Below are 26471 nucleotides of genomic sequence, written 5' to 3' on the forward strand. Positions count from 1 at the left end.
AATACTTTTTCATGGAAAGGGTGGTGGTGGAGTTGAGGGCCGTCTGAAGTTTTAAGAAAGCGTGGGACAGGCACGTGGGATCTTTTAGGCAAAGGAGGAGATAGTGGTTGCTGTGGGTGGGCCAACTGGATGGGCCATTTAGCTCTTATCTGCCATCAAGTTTCTATGTTTCTAAGGGGAATTTACATGGGTGGAGAGGTACATAGTCAGGGCTGCCACTTACTGCTTAACTTACAGAATACTGTTACCTGCATCCCTATCATATTTGCATGACCACAGTTACATGACTGCAATTATGCTACAGCTTTATAGCTGGTACAGTACCGGATAACTCTAGTATTCTATGATAGAACCTAGGTGCTCAAAAGCCATGTGCTATAGAATGACAAAGGGACGGGGACCCGCAGTAACTGCGGGGATGGGGACGGGAATAGAGCCCACGGGGAGAGGATGGGGACAGAGCCCTCGAGGATAGGGACAAACTTTGTCCACGTGTCACTGTCTACTTTGAAGCCTGTTAATGAACTGGACTGTTATTTATGTTTGATTGATGCAGATGACATTATTTTTATTTTTTGGAAAAACAAGTAAACATGCAGGCAAAATTTGCATGGGAGATCCTGTACATCTTGCTACCAGCATATCTTATAAGAAGACATCTTCTATTGCAGGAGGGACTGTGGAAGACAGGAGAGCTAGATTGAATCCTGAGATTGTTGATGGCTTCTTATTTGTCCACAGATTACAAAATCTCCCCTCTAGGGCATACAGAACAGGTTGTATTTTGTACCCCTGGACAATTTAACAGGGTGGATTAGGATTCCTTGGGTAGTAGAAGTCAGCTATTGTTAGGTTTAGAAGCGTAGAGGGTGGTGGTGGTGGGAGGGTTATTATAGCTGCTAGTTGTTGTTATTGTTTTCTATTTGTAATTTGTACACAACAGTTGCACAACATATTGTTCCTTTTTATACTTTAATAAAAAGATTTAAGTATAAAATTATAAGTGTTTGAGGCTTCTGCAGGTGAGAACAGAGCCCACAGGGATGGGGGACAGAACCTGTGGGGACGGGGCGGGGACAGAAACGGCCTACGGGGATGAAGATGGGGCCTGCAGGGACAGGGTAGGGATGGAGACAGAACCCACGGAGACGGGGCCAAATTTTGTCCCCGTGTCATTCTCTACCATGCACCTAAATGGAGATACAGTCTTATACAATTGTCCCCTTATAATCCACTTTGCCATACTAGTTCAAGGCGGATTGCAAACTATGGGTGAACTCTGAGTGGTTTACATAAAGAAGAAAAGACTGGTGAGAAAGGCAGTGCTATCCTGTGTTTTCTAATGCAGTTTTGCTGTTGAGTCTTCAGGTCGTACTTTACAGTGAGTCGAGACTGAGTCTTACAGGAGGGCGCTGTGCTTATGGTGAAGCATCACGGTATGTGCCGAGCTGCCTGTTCCTCTGCCGTTTCACAAGCAGCTGTACCACGTGATGTATAAAATGCATTCTAAAGAGTCTTACCACAGGCTTGAGAACAGCAACACAAGGAAAGAAAAGCTTTTTTTCTGTAGGATAGAGGGTGTTAAAAGGGTTGATAGACTGAACGAGCTGGGGAAAAGCTTAAGTTCCAGGCACAAAACACTGCCAAAGCCAGTTTCTTATTTAGCAGACCAGATAAGACAGTACTGAAAAATCTGGAAAACGTGTTTGTTGCTCCAAGGTAAGAAGCATTAATTATGCTAAGCATATGATCTTTTCCATCGTGGAAGTATTGTTTTTCATGTTGCCTTCAAGAATTCTTTTATTACTTGTATAATCTGTGCTATACATGCCCTGACTCAGACTGTAACGGGAGTTATTTGGGAGTTTGTTTTATTTTTGGTTAACAGTGTGGAAAGATTGCTTTGATATATGCCGACTTGTTGCATTGCAGCATAAGCTGTCATTAATCAAAATGTCCTGCGGATAGAAATGTACAGTAAGGAGAGTGTTTTTGATCAGATGGTTGGTTGGATGTCATTTTGTTCCTTGGTAGTATGTAGCAGTGTTCTTTTTGAATATTTGTTCCTCTTGGAAACCCATGTTCATTTTCTGTAATAATTCCCTTATCTCTTATTTGTCCTGTTTGTCTGTCCTAATTAGATTGTAAGCTCTGTCGAGCAGAAACTGTCTCTTCATATTCGAGTGTACAGTGCTGCGTACGTCTAGTAGTGCTATAGAAATGATAAGTAGTAGTAGTAGTGAGAGAAAGTCCATCACTGTGGTAAACTGAGGACACGAGAACTGACAGCCAAAGGCTGTAATACTGTTGCCACTTTATTTCATCAAATATTTTCTTGTCTGACCATATTTTGCTAAGGAAAAATGAATAGAAAGAAGATGGATTGTGTGTATTTTAGCGGATATACATGGTGCACTACCGCTGGACTCCTCTGAAAATCATTTTAGAAGTGTAATTGAAATTAGAATGGTACTTTGGGCTTAGTGCAAAAAATAGTAAGGCTATTTGGATTGGGTAACATACAACTCTTTTGTGTGCTGTTCTCACCGATGACAAAGCAGAAACAGAACAGTACCATAAGTGCCAGGGAGGCCAGCAAGTAAAACGTTGCAGCTCTCCAGTGAAGAGGCTATGACATGCTTTTGTCAGTAAGAAAGTACAGGTGAATAAGAGAGAACAGTGAATATGGAAAAGGTTCATAAGATAGAAACAACAATGTCCCCTTGCCTGAGCCACCAAGATCAAGGAGAAGTGCTATGGTTTTGTGGTCTTGTGGGATAGCCAGTCCCAGCTAAAGGGAGAAGGGCACTGGCAGCTCAGCCCAACAAGTGTGGGGGAAAGATAGGGTTGGAAGAGAAGGTGGAGAGGAAAAGTAGCTGGAAAGGGAAAAAGGGCAGTGAAAGTGAATGATTTGACAAGAGGTGAGAGAGGCGAGGGAAGGAAGCAGCATAGGGAGGGGAAGGAAAAGCAAAGAAGTGGCATGAGGGAGCGAAAGTAGAGGGAAGCAAGTGGAATTAGGAGGTAAGAGAAGGTACAATGGAGTCTGAGGGGGAAAGAAGTGCTAGATGAAAGCAGGAATGGTAGAAGAGGAAACTGAAGAGACAGAGCAAGTTTAGAGAAACAAAAATGCCAGAAAGACAAAGAAATGAAAAGAGAGGAGACTGGAAAATAAGTTTGAAAAGAAAGGAAGGAACAAGTAAGTAGAGATGGAATTGAAACCAAGAACAGAAACAAGCAGAGACTGGATAACCATACCCAGTTATATAAAAAATATGAGATGGGATTTTTGTTGTTGTTGGGCTTCCAGTTAGATTTTAAATGCAACATAGCTACATCAGTGATTAGGTGAAATTGAGGAGTGGCCTAGTGGTTAGGGTGGTGGACTTTGGTTCTGGGGAACTGAGTTCAATTCCCACTTCAGGCACACACAGCTCCTTGTGACTCTGGGCAAGTCACTTAACCCTCCATAGCCGCATTGAGCCTGCCATGAGTGGGAAAGCGCGGGGTACAAATGTAACAAAAAAAACAAAAGCTCACTGCAAATGTTTTCTACCTATTTAATATATATCGCAGCATGATAAGTCAATTGCAGTCTAACAATTCTTTAGCCTTTATCGGTCTTGATGACCAGAGGAAAGTCTCCTGTGAGATTAATTCTCAGCACCACTCTTTGGTCAGTAAGGATCAGCACAGCTACTACTACTACTACTAACTAGCATTTCTAAAGCGCTACTAGGGTTACGCAGCGCTGTACAATTTAAACATAGAAGGATGGTCCCTGCTCAAAGAGCTTACAATCTAAAGACAAGAGAACAATCTAAAGACAAGTGAACAATCTAGAGGACGAGTGAACAGTTAATCTGATAGGGTGGATAGATTGGGGCATTCTATCTATCTCGAGCGGTTAGGCGCCGAAGGCAGCATAGAAGAGGTGAGTTTTAAGCAGAGATTTGAAGATGGGTAGGGAGGGGGCATGGCGTATGGGTAAAGGAAGATTGTTCCAGGCATAGGGTGAAGCAAGGCAGAATGAGCGGAGCCTGGAGTTGGCAGTGGTGGAGAAGGGTACTGAGAGAAGGGCTTTGTCCTGTGAGCGGAGGTTACGGGCGGGAACATAGGGGGAGATGAGGGTGGAGAGGTAGTGAGGAGCCGCAGACTGAGTGCACTTGTAGGTAAGGAGGAGGAGCTTGAATTGTATGCGATATCTGATCAGAAGCCAATGAAGTGATTTGAGGAGAGGGGTGATATGAGTATATCGGTTTTGACGGAATATAAGACGTGCAGCAGCGTGCTGAACTGATTGAAGGGGGGATAGATGGCTGAGTGGGAGGCCGGTGAGGAGTAAGTTGCAGTAATCAAGGCGAGAGGTAATGAGAGCGTGGACGAGAGTTCTGGTGGTGTGCTCAGAGAGGAAAGGGCGAATTTTGCTGATGTTGAAGAGGAAGAAGCGACAGGTCTTGGCAGTCTGTTGGATATGCGCAGAGAAGGAGAGGGAGGAGTCGAAGATGACTCCGAGGTTGCGGGCAGATGGGACGGGGAGGATGAGGGTGTTATCAACAGAGATAGAGAGTGGAGGAAGAGGAGAAGTGGGTTTGGGAGGAAAGACGAGGAGCTCGGTCTTGGACATGTTCAGCTTCAGGTGGCGGTTGGACATCCATGCCGTGATGTCGGATAAACAGGCCGATACCTTGGCCTGGGTCACCGCGGTGATGTCAGGTGTGGAGAGGTATAGCTGAGTGTCATCAGCATAAAGATGATACTGGAAACCATGAGACGAGATCAGCGAGCCCAGGGAAGAGGTGTAGATTGAGAAGAGAAGGGGTCCAAGGACAGATCCCTGGGGAACTCCAACAGATAGTGGGATGGGAGTGGAGGAAGATCCATGGGAGTGTACCCTGAAGGTGCGGTGGGAGAGATAAGAGGAGAACCAGGAGAGGACAGGGCCTTGGAATCCAAAAGAGGATAGCGTGGCAAGAAGTAAATCATGGTTGACAGTGTCAAACGCGGCGGAAAGATCGAGGAGGATGAGGATGGAGTAATGACCTCTGGATTTGGCCAGGAGCAGGTCATTGCAAACTTTCTCCGAGGACAAGCAGGCTGCTTGTTCTCACTGATGGGTGACGTCCACGGCAGCCCCTCCAATCGGAAACTTCACTAGCAAAGTCCTTTGCTAGCCCTCGCGCGCCCGCGCGCACCGCGCATGCGCGGCCGTCTTCCCGCCCGAAACCGGCTCGAGCCGGCCAGTCTTCTTTTGTCCGCACTCGGTACGGTCGTGTTTCGCCGTGTCGGGCCCCGGAAAGTTGACCTCGCGCGTCCAAATTGTTTTTTGAGCGTGTTTTTCTCTTCGGAAAAGCTTTTCTAAAGTCGGGAAGTGCTCCGGAAACCCTCCACCGGGTTTCGTGTCAATCCTCCCCGTACTTCCAGCTTTTTGCCCCGGTAAGTTTTCTTTCGTCGTCGGGGTAGGCCTCTTTTTGGCCTCGGTCGAGATTTTTCTCCCTCTAAATTTTGGTGCTTCAATTTTCGCCATTTCGGCTTTTGATTTCGCCGGCGTGATTTTTCCGCCCATGACATCGAAGCCTTCCAGCGGCTTCAAGAAGTGCACCCAGTGCGCCCGGGTTATCTCGCTCACTGATCGACACTCGTCGTGTCTTCAGTGTCTGGGGGCCGAGCACCGCCCTCAGAACTGCAGTCTGTGTTCCCTGCTTCAAAGGCGGACTCAGGTAGCGAGACTAGCCCAGTGGAACGTGTTGTTCTCGGGCTCTTCGTCGGCATCGGCACCGGGATCTTCGAGTGCATCGACGTCGTCAGCGTCCAGACCATCTTCCTCGGCCGCCCTTGCATCGAGTGCATCGAGGCATCGGGCCTCTGCATCGGCGCCGAGACATCGGATAGCTGCATCGACGTCGGTGGTACCAGGACCTCGTCTGCTGATGTCGTCGGACGGTGGTGCATCGGGTGGAGTGCAGGTGAGGGCTGTCCATTCCCCTGCTGGTGGCGGTGAGCCCTCGGGTGGGTCTCCTCCTACCCTGAGGGCTCCTGCGGTACAGCCCCCCCGAGATCGACCCTCGTCGGTCTCGGCCCCGAGGAAGCGACGGGTGGATTCGACGTCCTCCTCGTCGGTGCCGGGGAGCTCCGGTGACATGCTTCGGAAGAAGTCGAAGAAGCATCGACACCGGTCCCCTCCCCGCGTCGGCACCGAGAGCTCTGGGTCGGCGAGGGAGTCGGCACCCAGCAGGCATCGGCACCGAGAGGACCGCTCACCCTCTGTTCAGGAGGTGTCGATGCGCTCCGCTCTGGACAGCCCGGAACAGCCTCCACGCCCGGAACAGGTACTGACGTCGACGCCTGCATCGACCTCCATGCCTTTCTCTGCAGCCGCTCTGAACGAGAGCCTCCGGGCCGTTCTCCCAGAGATTCTGGGGGAGCTGTTGCGCCCTACCCCTCCGGTACCGGCGGTGCTTGCGCCTCCGGTACCGTCGAGCGTGGCGCCGGCTGGCCCATCGCCCGGGGTGAGGTCCCCGACGTCGGTACCGCGTGCGGTGCCGACTGCGGCCACCTCCCAGGAGGGCTCCCCGACTACGTCGGCGGAGGGAGCTTCGCCGATGCGGGCGAGGGAGTCTACCTCTCGACGCCCCATCGTGGACGTGGCTCCACGGAGTCGAGCCGGGCCCGGTTGCAGACGCAGGTCCGTGAACTTGTGTCTGACACCGAGGGTGAGGCCTCGTGGGAAGAAGAAGAAGATCCCAGATATTTCTCTGACGAGGAGTCTGAGGGTCTTCCTTCTGATCCCACTCCCTCTCCTGAAAGACAGCTTTCTCCTCCTGAGAGTCTGTCTTTTGCTTCCTTTGTCCGGGAGATGTCTACGGCCATCCCCTTCCCGGTGGTTGTGGAGGACGAGCCCAGGGCTGAAATGTTTGAGCTCCTGGACTATCCTTCTCCACCTAAGGAAGCGTCCACTGTTCCCTTGCATCATGTCCTAAAAAAGACATTGCTTGCGAACTGGACGAAACCTCTAACTAATCCCCACATCCCCAAGAAGATCGAGTCCCAGTACCGGATCCATGGGGACCCAGAGCTGATGCGCACCCAGTTGCCTCACGACTCTGGAGTTGTGGATCTGGCCCTAAAGAAGGCTAAGAGTTCTAGAGAGCATGCTTCGGCGCCCCCGGGCAAAGACTCTAGAACCTTAGACTCCTTTGGGAGGAAGGCCTACCATTCCTCTATGCTCGTGTCCAAGATCCAGTCTTACCAGCTCTACACGAGCATCCACATGCGGAACAATGTGCGGCAGTTGGCGGGCTTGGTTGATGCTCTTCCCCCTGAGCAAGCCAAGCCTTTTCAGGAGGTGGTCAGGCAGCTGAAGGCGTGCAGAAAATTCCTGGCCAGAGGAGTTTATGACACTTTTGATGTTGCGTCCAGGGCCGCTGCTCAAGGTGTGGTGATGCGCAGGCTCTCATGGCTGCGTGCCGCCGACCTGGAGAATAGAATCCAGCAGCGGATTGCGGACTCGCCTTGCCGTGCGGATAACATTTTTGGCGAAAAAGTCGAACAGGTGGTAGAGTCTCTCCACCAGCGGGACACCGCATTCGACAAATTCGCCCGCCGGCAGCCTTCAGCTTCTACCTCTACAGGTAGACGATTTTTCGGGGGAAGGAAGACTGTTCCCTATACTTCTGGCAAGCGTAGGTACAATCCTCCTTCCCGACAGCCTGCGGCCCAGGCTAAGCCCCAGCGCGCTCGCTCTCGTCAGCAGCGTGCGCCTCAGCAAGGCCCCGCGGCTCCCCAGCAAAAGCAAGGGGCGAGCTTTTGACTGGCTCCAGCAGAGCATAGCCGACATCCAAGTGTCAGTGCCGGGCGACCTGCCAGTCGGGGGGAGGTTGAAAGCTTTTCACCAAAGGTGGCCTCTCATAACCTCCGATCAGTGGGTTCTCCAAATAGTCCGGCAAGGATACACCCTCAATTTGGCCTCAAAACCTCCAAATTGTCCACCGGGAGCTCAGTCTTACAGCTTCCAGCACAAGCAGGTACTTGCAGAGGAACTCTCCGCCCTTCTCAGCGCCAATGCGGTCGAGCCCGTGCCATCCGGGCAAGAAGGGCTGGGATTCTATTCCAGGTACTTCCTTGTGGAAAAGAAAACAGGGGGGATGCGTCCCATCCTAGACCTAAGGGCCCTGAACAAGTATCTCGTAAAAGAAAAGTTCAGGATGCTTTCCCTGGGCACCCTTCTCCCCATGATTCAGCAAAACGATTGGCTATGCTCTCTGGACTTGAAGGATGCCTATACGCACATCCCGATACTGCCAGCTCACAGACAGTATCTGCGATTTCAGCTGGGCACACGCCACTTCCAGTACTGTGTGCTACCCTTTGGGCTCGCCTCTGCACCCAGGGTGTTCACAAAGTGCCTAGCTGTGGTAGCAGCGGCGCTTCGCAGGCTGGGGGTGCACGTGTTCCCATATCTCGTCGATTGGCTGGTGAAGAACACATCCGAGGCAGGAGCCCTGCAGTCCATGCAGATGACTATTCGCCTCCTGGAGCTACTGGGGTTTGTGATAAATTACCCAAAGTCCCATCTTCTCCCAGTGCAGAAACTCGAATTCATCGGAGCCCTGCTGGATTCTCGGACGGCTCGCGCCTATCTCCCAGAGACGAGAGCCAACAACTTGTTGTCCCTCGTCTCGCGGGTGCGAGCGTCCCAGCAGATCACAGCTCGGCAGATGTTGAGATTGCTGGGCCACATGGCCTCCACAGTTCATGTGACTCCCATGGCCCGCCTTCACATGAGATCTGCTCAATGGACCCTAGCCTCCCAGTGGTATCAGGCCGCTGGGGGTCTAGAGGACGTGATCCACCTGTCCACGAGTTTTCTCGAATCCCTGTTTTGGTGGACGATTTGCTCCAATTTGACTCTGGGACGTCCCTTCCAAATTCCTCAGCCACAAAAAGTGCTGACCACGGATGCGTCTCTCCTGGGATGGGGAGCTCATGTCGATGGGCTTCACACCCAAGGAAGTTGGTCCCTCCAAGAACGCGATCTACAGATCAATCTTCTGGAGTTGCGAGCGATCTGGAACGCTCTGAAGGCTTTCAGAGATCGGCTGTCCCACCAAATTATCCAAATTCAGACAGACAATCAGGTTGCCATGTACTATGTCAACAAGCAGGGGGGCACCGGATCTCGCCCCCTGTGTCAGGAAGCCATCAGCATGTGGCTCTGGGCTCGCCGTCAGGGCATGGTGCTCCAAGCCACATATCTGGCAGGCGTAAACAACAGTCTGGCCGACAGGTTGAGCAGGATTATGCAACCTCACGAGTGGTCGCTCAATTCCCGTGTGGTGCGACAGATCTTCCAGGCGTGGGGCACCCCCCTGGTGGATCTCTTCGCATCTCAAGTGAACCACAAGGTCCCTCAGTTCTGTTCCAGGCTCCAGGCCCACGGCAGACTGGCGTCGGATGCCTTCCTCCTGGATTGGGGGGAAGGTCTGCTGTATGCTTATCCTCCCATACCTCTGGTGGGGAAGACTTTGTTGAAACTCAAGCAAGATCGAGGCACCATGATTCTGATTGCTCCCTTTTGGCCGCGTCAGATCTGGTTCCCTCTTCTTCTGGAGTTATCCTCCGAAGAACCGTGGAGATTGGAGTGTTTTCCGACCCTCATCACGCAGGACGACGGGGCTCTTCTGCATCCCAACCTCCAGTCCCTGGCTCTCACGGCCTGGATGTTGAGGGCGTAGACTTTGCCTCTTTGGGTCTGCCAGAGGGTGTCTCCCGCATCTTGCTTGCTTCCAGGAAAGACTCCACTAAGAGAAGTTACTTCTTTCATTGGAGGAGGTTTGCCGTCTGGTGTGACAGCAAGGCCCTAGATCCTCGCTCTTGTCCTACACAGACCCTGCTTGAATACCTTCTGCACTTGTCTGAGTCTGGTCTGAAGACCAACTCCGTAAGGGTTCACCTTAGTGCAATCAGTGCATACCATTACCAAGTGGAAGGTAAGCCGATCTCAGGACAGCCTTTAGTTGTTCGCTTCATGAGAGGTTTGCTTTTGTCAAAGCCCCCTGTCAAGCCTCCTACAGTGTCATGGGATCTCAATGTCGTTCTCACCCAGCTGATGAAACCTCCTTTTGAGCCACTGAATTCCTGCCATCCGAAGTACTTGACCTGGAAGGTCATTTTCTTGGTGGCAGTTACTTCGGCTCGTAGAGTCAGTGAGCTTCAGGCCCTGGTAGCCCAGGCCCCTTACACCAAATTTCATCACAACAGAGTAGTCCTCCGCACTCACCCTAAGTTTCTGCCAAAGGTCGTGTCGGAGTTCCATCTGAACCAGTCAATTGTCTTGCCAACATTCTTTCCCCGTCCTCATTCCTGCCCTGCTGAACGTCAGCTGCACACATTGGACTGCAAGAGAGCATTGGCCTTCTACCTGGAGCGGACACAGCCCACCAGACAGTCCGCCCAATTGTTTGTTTCTTTTGACCCCAATAGGAGGGGAGTGGCTGTAGGGATACGCACCATTTCCAATTGGCTAGCAGATTGCATTTCCTTCACTTACGCCCAGGCGGGGCTGGCTCTTGAGGGTCATGTCACGGCTCATAATGTTAGAGCCATGGCTGCGTCGGTAGCCCACTTGAAGTCAGCCTCCATTGAAGAAATTTGCAAAGCTGCGACGTGGTCATCTGTCCACACATTCACATCTCATTACTGCCTGCAGCAGGATACCCGACGCGACAGTCGGTTCGGGCAGTCAGTTCTTCAGAACCTGTTTGGGCTTTAGGATCCAACTCCACCCCCCGAGGGCCCTGTTTGTTCTGTTCCAGGCTACACTCTCAGTTAGTTGGTAAATTTTTTAGGTCAATCTCAGTTATGTCCTCGCCGTTGCGAGGCCCAATTGACCAATGTTATTGTTTTGAGTGAGCCTGGGGGCTAGGGATACCCCATCAGTGAGAACAAGCAGCCTGCTTGTCCTCGGAGAAAGCGAATGCTACATACCTGTAGAAGGTATTCTCCGAGGACAGCAGGCTGATTGTTCTCACAAAACCCGCCCGCCTCCCCTTTGGAGTTGTGTCTTCCCTTGAAGTGTATTGTCTTGCTACATACTGGACTGGCCGGCTCGAGCCGGTTTCGGGCGGGAAGACGGCCGCGCATGCGCGCGGGCGCGCGAGGGCTAGCAAAGGACTTTGCTAGTGAAGTTTCCGATTGGAGGGGCTGCCGTGGACGTCACCCATCAGTGAGAACAATCAGCCTGCTGTCCTCGGAGAATACCTTCTACAGGTATGTAGCATTCGCTTTAGAGAGTGCTATTTCTGTCGAGTGCAGAGGGCGAAAACCGGATTGAAGTGGATCGAGGATGTCATGAGAGGAGAGAAAATCAAGGCAGCGGCTGTGAACGGCGCGCTCAAGTAATTTGGAAAGGAAGGGTAAAAGAGAGATGGGGCGGTAGTTAGAGGGGCAGGTAGGGTCAAGTGAAGGTTTTTTTAGGAGAGGTGTGACAACAGCGTGTTTTGAAGGTGTCAGGGACAGTTGCCGTGGAGAGAGAGAGGTTGAGGATGCGACAGATGGCGGGGGTGACAGTATGGGAGATAGTGTTGAGTAGGTTGGTGGGGATGGGATCAGAGGAACAGGTGGTGCATTTCGAGGAGGAAAGAAGGCGGGATGTTTCATCCTCGGTGATCTCAGGAAAGGAGGAGAAGGAGACCTGGGTAGGTTGGTTGAGGGAGAGGGTTAAAGGGTGAAGGGGAGGTGGAGGTTTGGCTGTAGTAGCCATTCCTGAGCTCAAGTGTGTGGCCTCTGCAGTTTGCCTAATCCCCACTGGAGAAGAGGCTCAAATTTGCAGCTGTTGTCCCATTGTATAAGCAGTACTGTTTCCTGTAATGTATGATGTGGGGTGGCAAAGGACGGTTCCTCATGTAGTTACATACACCATACCTTCAAATAAACTTGACCCATTACTAGCAGGAGATCAGGAAGAGCAGCAGGACCCAGTACCACAGCTGCCCCTCTACTTCCTGGTCGTTTCTCGGCCTACAAGCATGTTTGAAACTCATGGGATCCACACTTCCTATATGTTGATCTCACGATATACGAGTTTTGAACATGTTAACAGGTCCTGCACAAACTGGTAGAGAAACAGCGACAGCAGCAGCTCTGGCTCCCATTGTACAGGTTTAGAAAGAGGAACATAGAGGAATGGGCAGGTTCAGTGGCAGCAGCAGGAAGAACATATTGTTAGGGAGGACACATGCTGAGATTGGGGAGAGTTTGCTGGGACTGAAGGCTAAGAGGCAGAGGAGAGAATACTAGGGGTAAGAGGCAGGGACGGAATTGTGGAGATGAGGAGGTAAGAGCCAGAATCAGAATGCTGGGGGTGGGGGTGGGGTTAAGAGTCAGAGGAGAAGATGAGGGTAGAGAGCAAGACAGGGGAAAGAATTCTAGGGGTGGGGTGGTTAAAAGAGAGGGGAGAAGATGCAGAGGGATAAGAAGTAGAAGAGAATATGATGGGGATGAGGGTAAGAGGCGGGATGCTATTGATGGGGTAGTTAAGAGGCAGGGAAGAAGATGCTGGGGGAGAGAGAGTAAAAGGCAGGGCACGCCTGCACATATCCCAGAAGTCTAGGGAAAATTATGCACCCATATTTATTTATTGGGTTTTATTTTTATTTCATTTATTGGGATTTATTAATCCTCTATCTCAGGGCTTACCTGACCCATCCAGATTACTTTTGAAGTCATTTAATGTTGTAGCCATGATTGTGTCCGCTGAAGCAGAAGTTGGAGCATTTGCCTGTGGAAGAGCTGTGAGCGTAGGAAGGAACAATTTCCATGAAACAGAAGTAAATTGACTCAGACTGTATAGGGCTGAGCAATGAGTGGGTAGAAAGGTATGAAACTTTCAAGTGGAACATCTTTAGAGAATTTAGACCTAGTGAGAGCAATTCTAGAAGCCATTTTCTGTGGGTAACACAGTACATTAGCTGCAGAAATGGTCTTTCATAAAGATCAGTGTGTTTTTTCAAGCAAAAAAGGTGCCAGTACTCAGGAGTGGGGTGATCACTGAGGGAAGCGGCATACCAAGGGCGGGGCAGTGGGGGCGGTCTGCCCCGGGTGCACACTGCCGGAGGGGGTGCAGAGAGCAGCCGCGCGCCTGTCGGCTCCGCTGGTTCCCTGCTCCCTCTGCCCCAGAACAGGTTACTTCCTGTTCCGGGGCAGAGGGAGCCAGCAGAGCCGAGAGCTGCGTGGCTGCTCCCAGCATCCAAGAATGCACCCGGGGGGGGGGGGGGGTTGTGCTGCACCCAGGGTGGTGCGCATTTGCATTTGCGATCCGCCCCGGGTGGCAGCTGACCTAGGATTGTCACTGACCCCATAATAGCCAGACCCCCTGCAACCAGTCACAGAATCTATGACAAGGCAAAATTGGTGTGTAGAGCCTGAGCTCTGCCATTACAACTTGGGGTCCTTGGGTCAATTTTAGCGGACAGTGGAAAAGGTGCCGGTACTCAGTACCCCCTCAAAAAAAGCCCTGCCAAAGATGCACAGTGGGAGCCCTATTCTGTAACATCCAGGTTTATTTATTTATTTTATTTATTTATTGCATTTGTATCCCACATTTTCCCACCTTTTTGCAGGCTCAATGTGGCTTACAATACATCTTGAAAAATAGAAGACATTAGAAAATAGACATTCAGTATTACAGAGGAATCTTGGGCAATATGATAATGAAAAAGCAAGATTATAGTATAACAAGCAATATGATTATGATAAAGCGAGATAATAGCATAACAAGTAGATATTATAAGACAGTTTTGAATATATGTGGAGGAATTGTGTGTATTCACATTGGTTGATCTTTGTGGTATGCCTTGTTAAAGAGATGGGTCTTCAGCAGTTTGCGGAAGTTCATTAGTTCGTAGATCGTTTTTAGGTTGCGCGGCAATGCCTCATTTATTGTATTTATGCTTATGTTTGATCATTTTACTATTGTTATATTCACAAAACTGTAAGTTTTATGCTAAACTGTACTTGCTGTACACTACCTTGGGTGAATCTCTTCATAAAAGTGGTTGATACATCCCAATAAATGGCAAAAGGCAATGAGCAGGTATTTTATATCTCCTCCCTCCCATTTTCCACCCTCTTGGAGGCTCTGCTCCAGTATTTACCCAAACACCTCAGACCCACATGGATGCAAGGAAGAAGGACCCTTAGAAGTGCAGTTTGCTCATCATGCGACTTATAACGTTAGTGGTCCCACATGGCAGGGGAGGCTGGTGCACTGTTAAGCACCAGCCTCCTCTGCTGTTAAGCACCAGCCTCCTCCCGCTGGCCACAGAAGCTGAGCAGCCAGGGAAAGAGTAGCTTAAGGCTGGGGCACAAGATTAAAGGCTTGCCTTGGGCGCTGCACCAGCTCTGAAGGTGTTGAATTACTTGGGACTCTTGTGCCTTCAGCTTCTACCCTAAAAAAGATTTTGTTGGGGCTTTTGAGCAACTGGATCAGAAGTAGATATTTGTCCTGCCAGCCTTTGGAAGAAAGCAGGGGAGGGTTCATTAAATAGATTAGGTAGGTATTGTGAATGGTTTCATGTGATCAAGGAGATATATAGCATTTTTGAAAAGAATAATTGGCCAATTTTAAAGAAACCGCAGTTAACTCCAGCTGTAACAGATGATATACAAGTGTTTTTCTCTCATTATTCAGGATAAAAACGAGGCATGGCAGATTGCTTACATATTGCTGATCGGTGTAGGAGAAGTTGCAGTTTATTACTTTTAAGACAAAGGCTATCTGGCTAGAATATAATGGAGTAAGGCTCTGGGTAAAACATAATTTGGGGCTCCTGTTGGATGCTGGTCTTACTATGTAGGCTCAGATAGGAGCTAGGATGAAGCCTTCATGCTTTCATTTGCAAATAGATAGCTTTTATTCCCAAAAGACCTGGCTACAGTGGTTGAAACTTTGGTTATTTCTAGAATAGAGCACTGTAGCTGGGTTCTGATGGGTTTGCCAAAGAGGGTATTGCAACGATTTTAGTTGGTACAACACACAGCAGCAAGCCTTGTTGATTTTATGTTCAGAGATTTGGTGAGGAGAGTTCTTCAGGAGCTCCATGGTTACCTGTTGAGTTCTGTTACTAAAGTGGATTAGATTTTGGAATTATCACACACCTTAACAATAAAACGACATGCAGTAAGTACAACTTTAATTCAGCAACTATTTGGAGGGGGTGTACCCAGCATGTCCTTTGAAAGTTCCATATTAAAATATCCATTAGCGTGCAGTACCCTGGTCACAACTAGCACGGATGCATTTAGAGATATATTCTGCAAAGGCTGCCAAAATTTAGGTGCTATGCAAAAGCAAATCTCACAATCCTTGGTAAAAATTGACAATATATACTATATGGAACCAGGACTCTATCTGTTAACATAGACCGAGGCTAACAGCAATGACTGAAAAAATACTTTTTTTATTATTTATATATCTTTTTATTTATGCTGATGCTCTATAGTCAGAGAGTGCCCTCAGAAACAACCACTCATTTTAAGGCAATATCATTTCTTTTGCCAAAGTGGCATAGCACCTCTTTCATTGGGCCACTCTTGTGCATAAGTGTATGTGCTATTACCTCAATCTGTAGTGCTATAATATAACATCGTGCTATATCAAAAAAACATGTACTTATCTTTAAAACTTTTTTTTCAATTATTCAGTTCAGATCCGTCACTTTTACAGACTGAATAAATGGCTTCCCCTGGAAACGCCCAACTCCACGGGTTTCAAGAATCTTTCCTCAGGGACTCGGGTTAAAGCCATAAAACGGTTTGATTGCAGCTATTCTCTCACTGCTGCATGTATAGTGACTTTCATTGGGTGCACTGACACAGTTTATAAAGGCGCCCTTTAAGTGGCTCACGCTGGACGTAACTCAATTGACGTCACTCCTTGGTCTCTGCAATCATCTCTCCCAGCAACCACTCCATAGGTTCTATTTGTCTCTCCTCTCCCCCAGCTGCTCCCAATCTTTATCATGAGCTAGCTCAAAGGCTTCTAGGTGCTGGCATGATGAATACTGAAGGGCCCTTTTACTAAGCTGCGGTTAAAAAGGGCCGTACGCTAGCGGTGACAGCCATTTTTGCCACACTCTGAGACCCTTTTTACTGCAGTGGGTAAAAAGGCTGCAGAAAGAAATGACCATGTGGTAAGATTGAACGTACAGCCATTGAGGTGGCAGTAAGGGTTCCCCCTGCATGGCCAGCACACGGCACTGCCCGATAACCCCCTGTGGAAATGCTGCGTGCTGGAGGTGGAACATTTTGGTGAAAAGCCTAAATCTCTGTATCTCTACTCCCCTTCTTTTTTTTTAGTCCTCACAATTAGGCCTCCATAGTCATTCCTGACATAAAGGTGGCTTTGAGGAGTGATCCCAATGGGCGAATGTTTTCTGTTGTGGCTTCTAGCTTCCCCTAGAGTTAAAACAACTAAATGGGGGAGTGGCCAAGATGGCGGCTTGAAGCTAGACAGCTGAACTTGGCTTACCTCGGTGCTGCATTCTTCATTGTGTTTTTCTTTCCCCAGGACTTACGCCACATACAAAGAGGAAGGGAGTGGTTGAGGTTGCATCCTCAGTGGCCAAAACATCTTCCCCCATGCAGTAATCTATAGCTAGGTGTGCTGTCAAACCCCCACTATTTGGAACCGGAGATGTTTGCCCCACTGCTGCTGCCTCAGCTGAAGGGGCGCTTGAGGCCCAGGGGCTAGAAGTAACATTATTTCCTCCAGCACTTAATCACCCACCATGTCCAGCAGACCCCACAGGAGAGACAGGGTTTCCTTCTTCTGTGGAAGTCGCTAGTCAGAGAGGACCAAACAAGGGTGTCCAACCTGTGGCTGGAACCGTGCAAAGGACCAACTTGGGAGCAAATGCCGGAGTGGTTGATGACATTGGTGCTCCCATGGCAGTGACTTTGTAGAGCATTTGGTTGGCTCTCAACAAGCTGGATGCGATGGTTGCAAATTCTGCGGAAGAAGTCATCACATTAGTAACAAAAGTTTACTTACTTTCTAAGAATTTGGATGGGGTAAAAATGAAACATTCCTCTCAAATCCAACATATCTAGGAAGAGGTTAAACTTTGCAAGATCTTACATCCTCCATTGTTAAGGATAAATTAGAGTTACACCACAGGATTGAACAGATTGAAAACTATAATATCAGACTTAATTTGCATTTCTTAACATTTTCAAGGTCTCCTGGCATACCCCCTCTAGATATCTTTAAAAAATATCCAATGGAAATATTGAACTATTCCTCACAAGCTATTCCTCCTTTAAATAGGATTTACTATATCCCTTCTTCCTCAAAAAAATAATGTAGAGGGAGTCCCAGGGGCCTTAAATCATGAAGCAAAGTTAGATGTGATGAATATCTTTTGTATTTGATCAGGACCTCAGTGTTGTTTTGAGACTATATTTCAGGGATTTACAATCCTTGTTTTATGGTCAAAGTATATGAGTAAACCCTGATGTGACTAAAAACAGGATTGGAGAAAAGCATTTCTGGCATTGAGACAAGAGAGTAAGGGCTTCTTTTACAAAGCCGCGCTAGTGATTCCCATGCAGCAAATGAGAGAAAGCTTCCTCTCATTTTCCGCGTAGGAATCACTAACACTGCTTTGTAAAAGAAGACCTAAATCTTTGGGTGTGACTTTCTTATTCAGTTATCCCTGCAAATGTTTGGTTAGATATACTGGGACAAGTTAAGGCCTTCCTGGACTTATAGAAGATCTCAACTGGGAATAAATGAAGATAGAATTTGTTGGAGGGTATTCACGCAATTGTTGCTATTGATTTTCCTAAGGTTTCCACTTTTGATCTCCTTTTCTTATGGGCCACTCCTCTATTTTGTGGTCTAAGAAGAAGTTGCTATTTTTCGTATGAGAGGTATTTCTCTCATTGTGTTATCTCCATTTTGCCTTAACAATTGTTTCCTTGTGTTTATGTTTCTGAAAAATAAAAAATAAAAACAAAACAACTGAATGATTAACATGCATTATAATAAAAGTTTGGTTCATTTCATGGTTTTATGCTTGAACGGTCACTGCTTTGTGCCCTAGCATCTTTAAGTACATCTTACATCCAACTAACCACATTTCATTTAGGGAGGAAGTTATCAATGTGGGTTACGGTTAAGATGGGTCATTTTACCACAAGTAAAATAAGTACCACAAGGATCTGATTGCATAAAATGGGACCCTGTGCTAAAATAGCATGACTTGTGGTAAAATAACCCGTCATAACAGTAGCCCACGTTGATAATGTCTCCCCTTATACTCTTCGAAGCTTTTAAAATCCAGAGTTTTTCTTCTAGTACATAAAACCCAGGTTATGCTGGCTCCTCCTTGTGCCATTTCAGTCATGATTCAGTATCATAACAAGAATGTACTTAAAGATGCTGGGAATAAAATCAGTGACTGTTCATGCCATTTCCTTCCCCTTTGTGAGATGTTTGCCATACCTTCTCAAATGCCAGTAGAAGCAACACTCAATGTTTTTCTTTTGTATTCCCTCATCCCATCTGCACCTGATATTACACTGCTGGTCAAACAAATCCAACTTGTTAGTTGGTGCACCCTTTCCACCGTGGTGGCATCACTGGGCCCAATATTCAAAACTATTTAACCGGCCAGGAGTGGTTAAAGTTTAGGAAAAGAACATGATGAATATTAAAGGAAAGAGTCAAGCACACTAAGAACACATTCAAAAACTGAAAGTATCAGGGTCCCCCCCCCATGTATTTTATGTAATTTTTCTGGGGTAATTTTTCCAAAATCTTTCAATAAATATAAAGATACAAAAACTGAAAGTAGCATTGAAATATCAGTGAACCCAAAATTTAAAAGCACAATATTCTACAAACAGAATGCAATAAGAATAACATATAACACCTATGCTGGGCTTCCTCCATTGGTTTCCTGTTTGAGTTAGGTGTCAGTTTTAAAGTATTGGTTTGGGCTTTAAAGCTGCTTTTGGGTAAGGCACCTTCTTGCTCATAAGAGCTTTTTAAAATACTGTACATCTGCCATTATGGGCTTTCTACTCTTGAGGAGATAGGAAACTAGTGATTGTGAATATGAAAGAGGCAAGTTTACACTTTAATCATAGATGAGCATTTTTGACAGAATGTATGTGGGTGGAAAGGAGGCTTGATATACTGCATTTCTATGGTGTTTACATTCAAAGTGGTTTACATGCATACAGGTACTTATTTGTAGCTGGGGCCATGGAGGGTTAAATGACTTGACCAGAGCCACAGGGGGACTTGAAGCCAGTTCCCCAGGATCAAAGTCTGCTGCACTAACCATTAAGCTACAACTCCACTCTGTGTTGTAGCATTTAGTATAGTTCTGTTAGTGCCTCTGGTTTTCTTCTGCAGATCATAAACATGCATTAGTCACACAATACGTGCCACATGACTTTTTGTATTATGTATGATTTTTTTTAACACTCTTTTTTTCTCCAGGCAGGAGAGAAACATTATCACCCAACCTGCGCACGATGTGTCAGGTGTCATCTGATGTTTGCAGAAGGAGAAGAAATGTATCTTCAAGGTAAACAGTTTGCTCGTCATTTTAAAGCATTATAATAACAACACCAAATTCAGTTTTCAAACACTGAGGCTTATGTACTGAGCTGCTAGGGAGCTCACGTGCTATTATAGAATGATTGTGACATTATAGATGTTTTTAAAAAAAGTTTTATATTAGATTTCTTGTTATGCCCTGTATATGTATGTATGTTTGTGTGTGTGTATAGATAGATAGAAAGAAATGTGTTTTATTGTAAGTTGTCTGGAGCTTAAGATAGAACATAAGTGTTGCCATATTAGGACAGACCGAAGGTCCATCAAACCCAGTATCCTGTTTCTAATAGTGGCCAATCCGGGTCACAAGTACCTGGCAAGATCCCAAAAGAGTAAAGCAGATTTTATGCTACTTATCCTAGAAATAAGCAGTGGATTTTCCCCAAGGCCATCTTAGTAATGGCTTATAGACTTTTCTTCTAGGAAATTATCCAAATGTTTTTAAACCCTACTAAGCTAACTGCTTTTACCACATTCTCTGGCAATGAATTCCAGAGTTTAATTACACATTGAGTGAAGAAATATTTCTCTGGTTTGTTTTAAATTTACTACTTAGTAGCTTCAGTGTATGCCCCCTAGTCTTTATGTTTTTGGAAAGAGTAAACAAGGGCAACATATAAATGTAATAAATGAATAAATAAAATTAAATAAATGAGACAGCACTGTGAGAGAAGTGTTTCTCATCTTGCTAGTTTCTTTAAATACTAAGGGGTCCTTTTACAAAGCTGCGGTAAAAAGTGGTCTTAGCACTCCCTGTTGTGGGTCTTTCCAGCTTGCATAAAATGGCCGATTTTCCATTTTTCGAGTTAATGGCCACGCACTAATGTTGCCATGAGCATGCAGATATTACCAAAAACTAGCACCTGAGCCTTACCACTACCTATTTTGTAGGCAGTAAGGACTCATGCACCAATCCCATGCTAATAGGAAACAATACAATACAACCTGTATTTATACAATACAACCTGTATTTGACTGACTATACATTTGTCCTTTAGATTATAAGCTCCTTTGAGCAGGGACTGTCCTTCTATGTTAAATTGTACAGCGCTGCGTAACCCTAGTAGCGCTTTAGAAATGTCAAGTAGTAGTAGTAGTTATCAACCGAATTGGCGAATGCCATTACGGTACTATGTAAGCCACATTGAGCCTGCAAAATGTGGGGTACAAATGTGACAAATAAATAAATAAATTAGCATTTGGCAATGTAGATGCACTAACTGATTATTGCAGAGCCACTACCTCTCTGCCCCAGACACTCCTTCTCTGTGAAAAATGTAAAATATTTTCAGCGTGTGGTTTGCATGCATATATTTAGAACTTACTGCGGGATGCCTCAGCGATTCCCATGATAAGCACACAGTAGTGCTTACCACAGCTTAGTAAAAAGACCCCTGAGAAAATCTGAAGCACATCATTTTCCTTGTGATGAAGTCTGCTTGCAATTGCAGGCTTTATCAGAAAGAATCCTAACTACACCTCCAGGAGGTGTACTTGTTTCACAGGAAAGGGATAGACGCCAGAAGCGGAGCCAGGTTGAAGGCGTGGGGGGAGCGAAAGCGGTGCAAGAGCGGACTTCCGCCTTCGCCAACGCATGTTTTAAATGCAACACTTTGAGTAAAAAATAGGTGCTAGCGCCGGCGGAACTCCGTTTGGGGGAGTGGCCACTCCCCTGGCACCCCCCCTAGCTACGCCACTGATAGACGCATGTTTTTGCGCACCTCAATTTAGCTAGAGATTTTGCATACTTATCAGCTTCTTGATCTCTGAAAAATAGCAAATACAGAAACACAAAATAACGAGCAATAAATTTCTGAAACATGGTGGCGTGTGCTGTTAGCTATTTTTGTGCGTGCTGTTGCCTTTGCGAAGTTGTCCATTATTTATTATTTATTTATTAGGATTTATTCACCGCCTTTTTGAAGGAATTCACTCAAGGCGGTGTACAGTAAGAATAGATCAAACATGAGCAGAAGGCAATTAGAGCAGTAAAAATATTCGAAAACAATACAAAGTATGGCATGGTATACTACTTCAAATGACAACACAATCACATGTACTAGAACATTATAATTGGTAGTGAAGGGTAAGGCAAAGTTGTAACATATAGATGAGTAAGAAAGTAGGAAGAATTAGAAAGTAAGGTAATTGATTTGAAGAAAGTTGCACGTAAGGTCAGAGAGATGGTCCATGGCTTTGTACATTGGCCTTGTACATTAGCCTCCTTATTTCTTCTGCCACTTCTCCTGTATACCAGTGTTTCATAAACTTTATTGATCTTGCCCCTCTTCCCACCCACCTTATTCTATTTCTCATCTATTCCTGGTCTCAACTCAACATGAAGATGTGTTGTATCCTACTGTGAGTGCATATCTCCTTATCAAAGAGAGACATTCACCTGTGTCTTGTTTTGGTCCCATACAATGGAACTCATTACACACTCTTTTCAAAGTGAATCGAACATCTTGCATTTTAAAACAGCACTGAAGACAAACTTTTTTAGCATAGCTTAAGGGGAGGCATGAGCCCATCATCTCATTCTTACTCTTTTATTTGTATTCTACTTTTCTTACTTGACTTCTAACCTTTTATAATCCATTGGAACCTTTTACTTGCTTTCCAAATATAAGGTTGTAAACGGTCTTGTTTTTTCTCGACAAAGGATCCAAGGCAATATAATAAATTCCCAAACCAACTAAATTACACTAAACTTTAAATATACTTTTAAAGTTAGCCCAGCCTACCATTCAAAAAACCATGTCCTAAATGAGAGAAGATAACAAGAATTTGGGCCGTTATCACTGTTACTACAAGGTTTTCTCGGGCAAGAAAAGGAAAAGTATCAGAGGGCATGAAAGGCAGAAAAAAAATGATACACACCACACCATATCAAAGCGAACCGCATGCAACTAGCTATCCCTTCTGACTATAAGGTGCAGTAATACAAAAATATCAGGTGTGCTGGAGCCGGCTTGCACCGCAAGAGCTGGTTATTAGTTTTACTCAAATTTTGCAAGCAGTTTGTTGCACCAGATCAGCTGGGGCAGGATTGAGCCTACTATGCTCTACTTGAGAGAGCTTCTGTCTAAGAACAGCTATTTGTTCTTACCTAGATCCGAAATCAAAGACCATAAAGAGTCTAAAGTTACCTCAGTAGGATTCTTTCATAAAAACGCAGGAAAAGATACCAAGAGAACTATCACTTATCATTTCGAGCCCAGGAGCTCTTCAATCCTCCTTTTCACTTACAACAACTTTGTTTTCCCGGGAGTGAGCTTCTAAACAGTCTCCAGTCTCCCCCCCCCCGATGTAAATGAGCCTCACTAGAAATGGTGCCTTGCTTGCTTTTCAAAGAAGGCATTGATTCAGAAAGGGGAGAACTCGACTTTGTGGTTGCGGGGGAGGAGCTCTCTTGTTAGGGCTCAATGATATCTCAAGCCCGGGAAACACCACCGCTTCCTCTCTCAAGCCGGCGTCTCCAACGAGTCCACTCCCGACATCTCCTCCAGCCCCCAAACTCTTCAAATGACGATCCATTGGACCCACTGTAGGGGATACAGGTGGCAGGGGGGCTCGAACAGCTGCCTTTCCCCAACATTTAGGCATTTTTCAGAAGAAGGAAACAAGGAGTCGACTGCACCTGAGGTATGTGCAGCCATCTTGGATTCAGATCATTTTTTAAAAATTCAAATCAACGTGTGACCCTTCTATCTTGTTTCACCATTAATAATCTAGACTGCAATCAAAACTAGTGAGGCTGATGATTTTTGAATGGCTAGTTTCCTTGAGTCCCTTCATGACCTGTCAAGTGTCTAATTTTCTATTTTGGGATCTTGCCAGGTTCTTGTAGACTGGGTTGGCCACTGTTGGGGGTAGGATGTGGGCTTGATGGATCTTTGGTCTGTCTCAGTATGGCAACACATGTTCTTATGACAAGCTGCATGGATGAGACAAGGGGACAAGGTGCGTGTGGAATAGAGGGAGAGAAGGGAGAAGAGAGGGAGACATGTCGTATATGGAGGGAAGGGAAAAGGGAGAAATGCAATACATAGGGGATGGAGAGGAGAGGGAGACATGCTGCTCATGGATGGGAGGGGAGGGAAAGGAAAGGAAAGGAGGATATACTGCTCATGTTTGTTTTCTTTTTTTGGGGGGGGAAATATATATCTTTTCTAATTTTGTATTTAGCAGAGTATGGAAGAAAATGCATTTCTGTTGCTTTTACCAGTATTTTTACTGCATATAGAATCTGGCTTTTGGGGGGGGAGTCTCCAGTTTTTGTCTTCATGTTTTTGTGGCCCCCTATTTTAGGGGTCTGCCCATGTTCTGCTTGTGCAACTGAGGTGAAGGATTCTGCTGGCATGTAGTGTCTGTGTAGGAACATGTAACAGTCTAGCTTGTTCCAGTTTCTCAGTAGTGGGTATATTGGTATAGAGGGTAAGAAATAGTCTGACAGTAAATCATATGTCAGATTTAATGTCAGTAAATTTGTTGTGAAAAGAATTAGCAGATTAATATGAATAGCAAACATAGGTTGGCTACAGATACAAGAGTGCAGCGAAAATCAATTGGCCATTTGGAATTTACAGTAAAGAATACTGTATGTTTTAATATTATTTGTAAGTTGGTTGTTGCCTGCATATATCATTTGTACCAATAGAATGTATAATACAGTTATGTACATATCTACGAGTGGTGTTTTTGTTTGTTTTTTTGAGAGAGAGCCTGTTAAACATTTACTAGTATACAGTGCATTTTTCTAGCAAAAAAGGTGCCGGTACTCAAATGCCAGGCCATTCTTCAGGGGTCGGGTGATCACTGAGGGACCCATCCCACAATATCCAGGCCCTCTGCAACCAGTCAGAGAATCTATGACAAGGCAGAATTTGTGTGTAGAGCCTGAGGTCTTTCATTAAAACTTGGGGACCATAGGTCAATTTTAGCAGACAATGGAAAAGGTGCTGGTACTCAGTACCCCTGAGTACCCCCTCAAAAAAAGCCCTGCTAGTATACCACTGTATGAGACCCAATATTCGAAAAAGCTGAGCACTTAAATTTATGTTCTTAAGTTTGGTTCCTAAATTTGTGGCTTATTTTGAGCCATACTTAGCAGCCTAAGTTTTCAGCTGAAAATTCATCTTTAATTTAGAAGTTTAAAAGTTATGCTTATAAAGTTGCCTAGATTTATGAGCCTGATATATGATTCTAGTGCTGAGTTCCTTAACTTCTTCTCCACCTCTGTTGCCACCCACTTTCTATGCTCCTAAATTTAAGAGTTTAATAAAATTCTGAGCACAAATTGAGGTTCTCAACCCTAGTGAATTTTCAGAGTGCACTTTCAAAGCATAACTCTCAAAGGGGTCCTTTTATTAAGCTACAGTAAAATTGGCCTCAGTGTGCCCTTCCCATGCACTAAGGCCATTTTTACTGTAGCGTCCTTATGTTTTATTAATTTAATTTATGACCATGTGCTAATGTTGCTATTAGCGCGCAGCAATGTGTAAATATTAGCGCAGGAGCATTTCCCATGCTCCACCCATAATGCAGTTCCTCAAAAATAAAAATACAAAAAAATACTAAGCATGCCCATACCATGTCCTAAGTGCAAAATTACCACAGGACAGATTAGTGCATCCTGGGGGAAGCCACATTTGCCGCATGAGTGCCTAACGCAGCTTAGTGAAAGGGCCTCAAAGTTAGGAGCATAAATTGGACCATGCAGGTCTTTTTCTGCCGTCATCTACTATGTATGTTATGTTACTATCAGGCCCATCTTTTTTTTCAAAGTACACAGACACAGGAAAAATATAAAAGCCAATGCAACAATTGTAGAGAAATATAGATATAAATATAAATATATAGAGTGGAGGAATGGCCTAGTGGTTAGAGCACCAGTCTTGCAATCCAGAGGTGGCCAGTTCAAATCCCACTGCTGCTCCTTGTCACTTCACCCTCCATTGCCTCAGGTACAAACTTAGATTGTGAGCCCTCCTGGGACAGAGAAATATCCAGAGTACTTGAATGTAACTCACCTTGAGCTACTACTGAAAAAGGTGTGAGCAAAATCTAAATAAATAAATATAAAGAAACATTGTTATCACTACAAAGATAATAAAAATAATCCCCCCAGAACAGCTGCTGACCAGTTAAATAGTGCTTAACTGGCTATCCCCTGCTGAATATCCCCAGTTAGCAGCTAGTGGCTAGCCAGTTATATTGCCCAATATAACCAGCTATCTGCCAATTTTTAAAGCATTTAGTGGCCATATTTGACCAAGTGAAACCGTAGAATATCTTTACCAGTTTCAAGATAACCAGCTAAGTCTGACTGTCGACATAGCCAGTTATCTTAAAACTGGCCAAATAAACTGGATATTCATTGCCGGTCACTGGAAACGGCCCAACATTGAATATCCGGGATCAGTGCTGACCGCAGGAATTAGCTGGTCTAACTCCCGCAGTCTGAAAATCGGCCTCAATCTCTTTCTACAATGCCATTACAAAATGACATATGGACTGATGGTGTTCTCTGATTAAATGATACCAGGCTTTTTTTGAGGGGGTACTTAGGGGTACTGAGTACCGGCACCTTTTCCATTGTCTGCTAATATTGACCCATGGTCCCCAAGTTTTAATGAAATAGCTCAGGCTTTACACAACAATTCTGCCTTGCCAAAGATTCTGTGACTGGTTGAAGGTGGCCTGGCTATTGTGGGGTGGGTCCCTCAGTGATCACCCCAACCCTGAAGGGTGGCCTGGCATTTGTGTACTGGCACCTTTTTCGCTAGAAAAAATACACCAGTAAGAAGCAATGACAGAGGAGGCTGAAGACAATATTTGTGGT

At 46.0% G+C, this 26471-nt stretch overlaps 1 protein-coding gene across 1 annotated transcript in view; it reads left to right on the forward strand.

Annotated features, from left to right (window-relative positions):
* ABLIM2 (actin binding LIM protein family member 2) overlaps positions 1-26471 on the forward strand; it is a 309478-nt gene that overhangs the window by 86541 nt on the left and 196466 nt on the right. The window contains 1 exon segment of the mRNA XM_030191153.1: positions 19508-19595. Within this exon segment, the coding sequence (XP_030047013.1) occupies positions 19508-19595 (88 nt within the window).

Source organism: Microcaecilia unicolor, chromosome 2, assembly GCF_901765095.1.
Source record: "Microcaecilia unicolor chromosome 2, aMicUni1.1, whole genome shotgun sequence".
Lineage (NCBI taxonomy): Eukaryota > Metazoa > Chordata > Amphibia > Gymnophiona > Siphonopidae > Microcaecilia > Microcaecilia unicolor.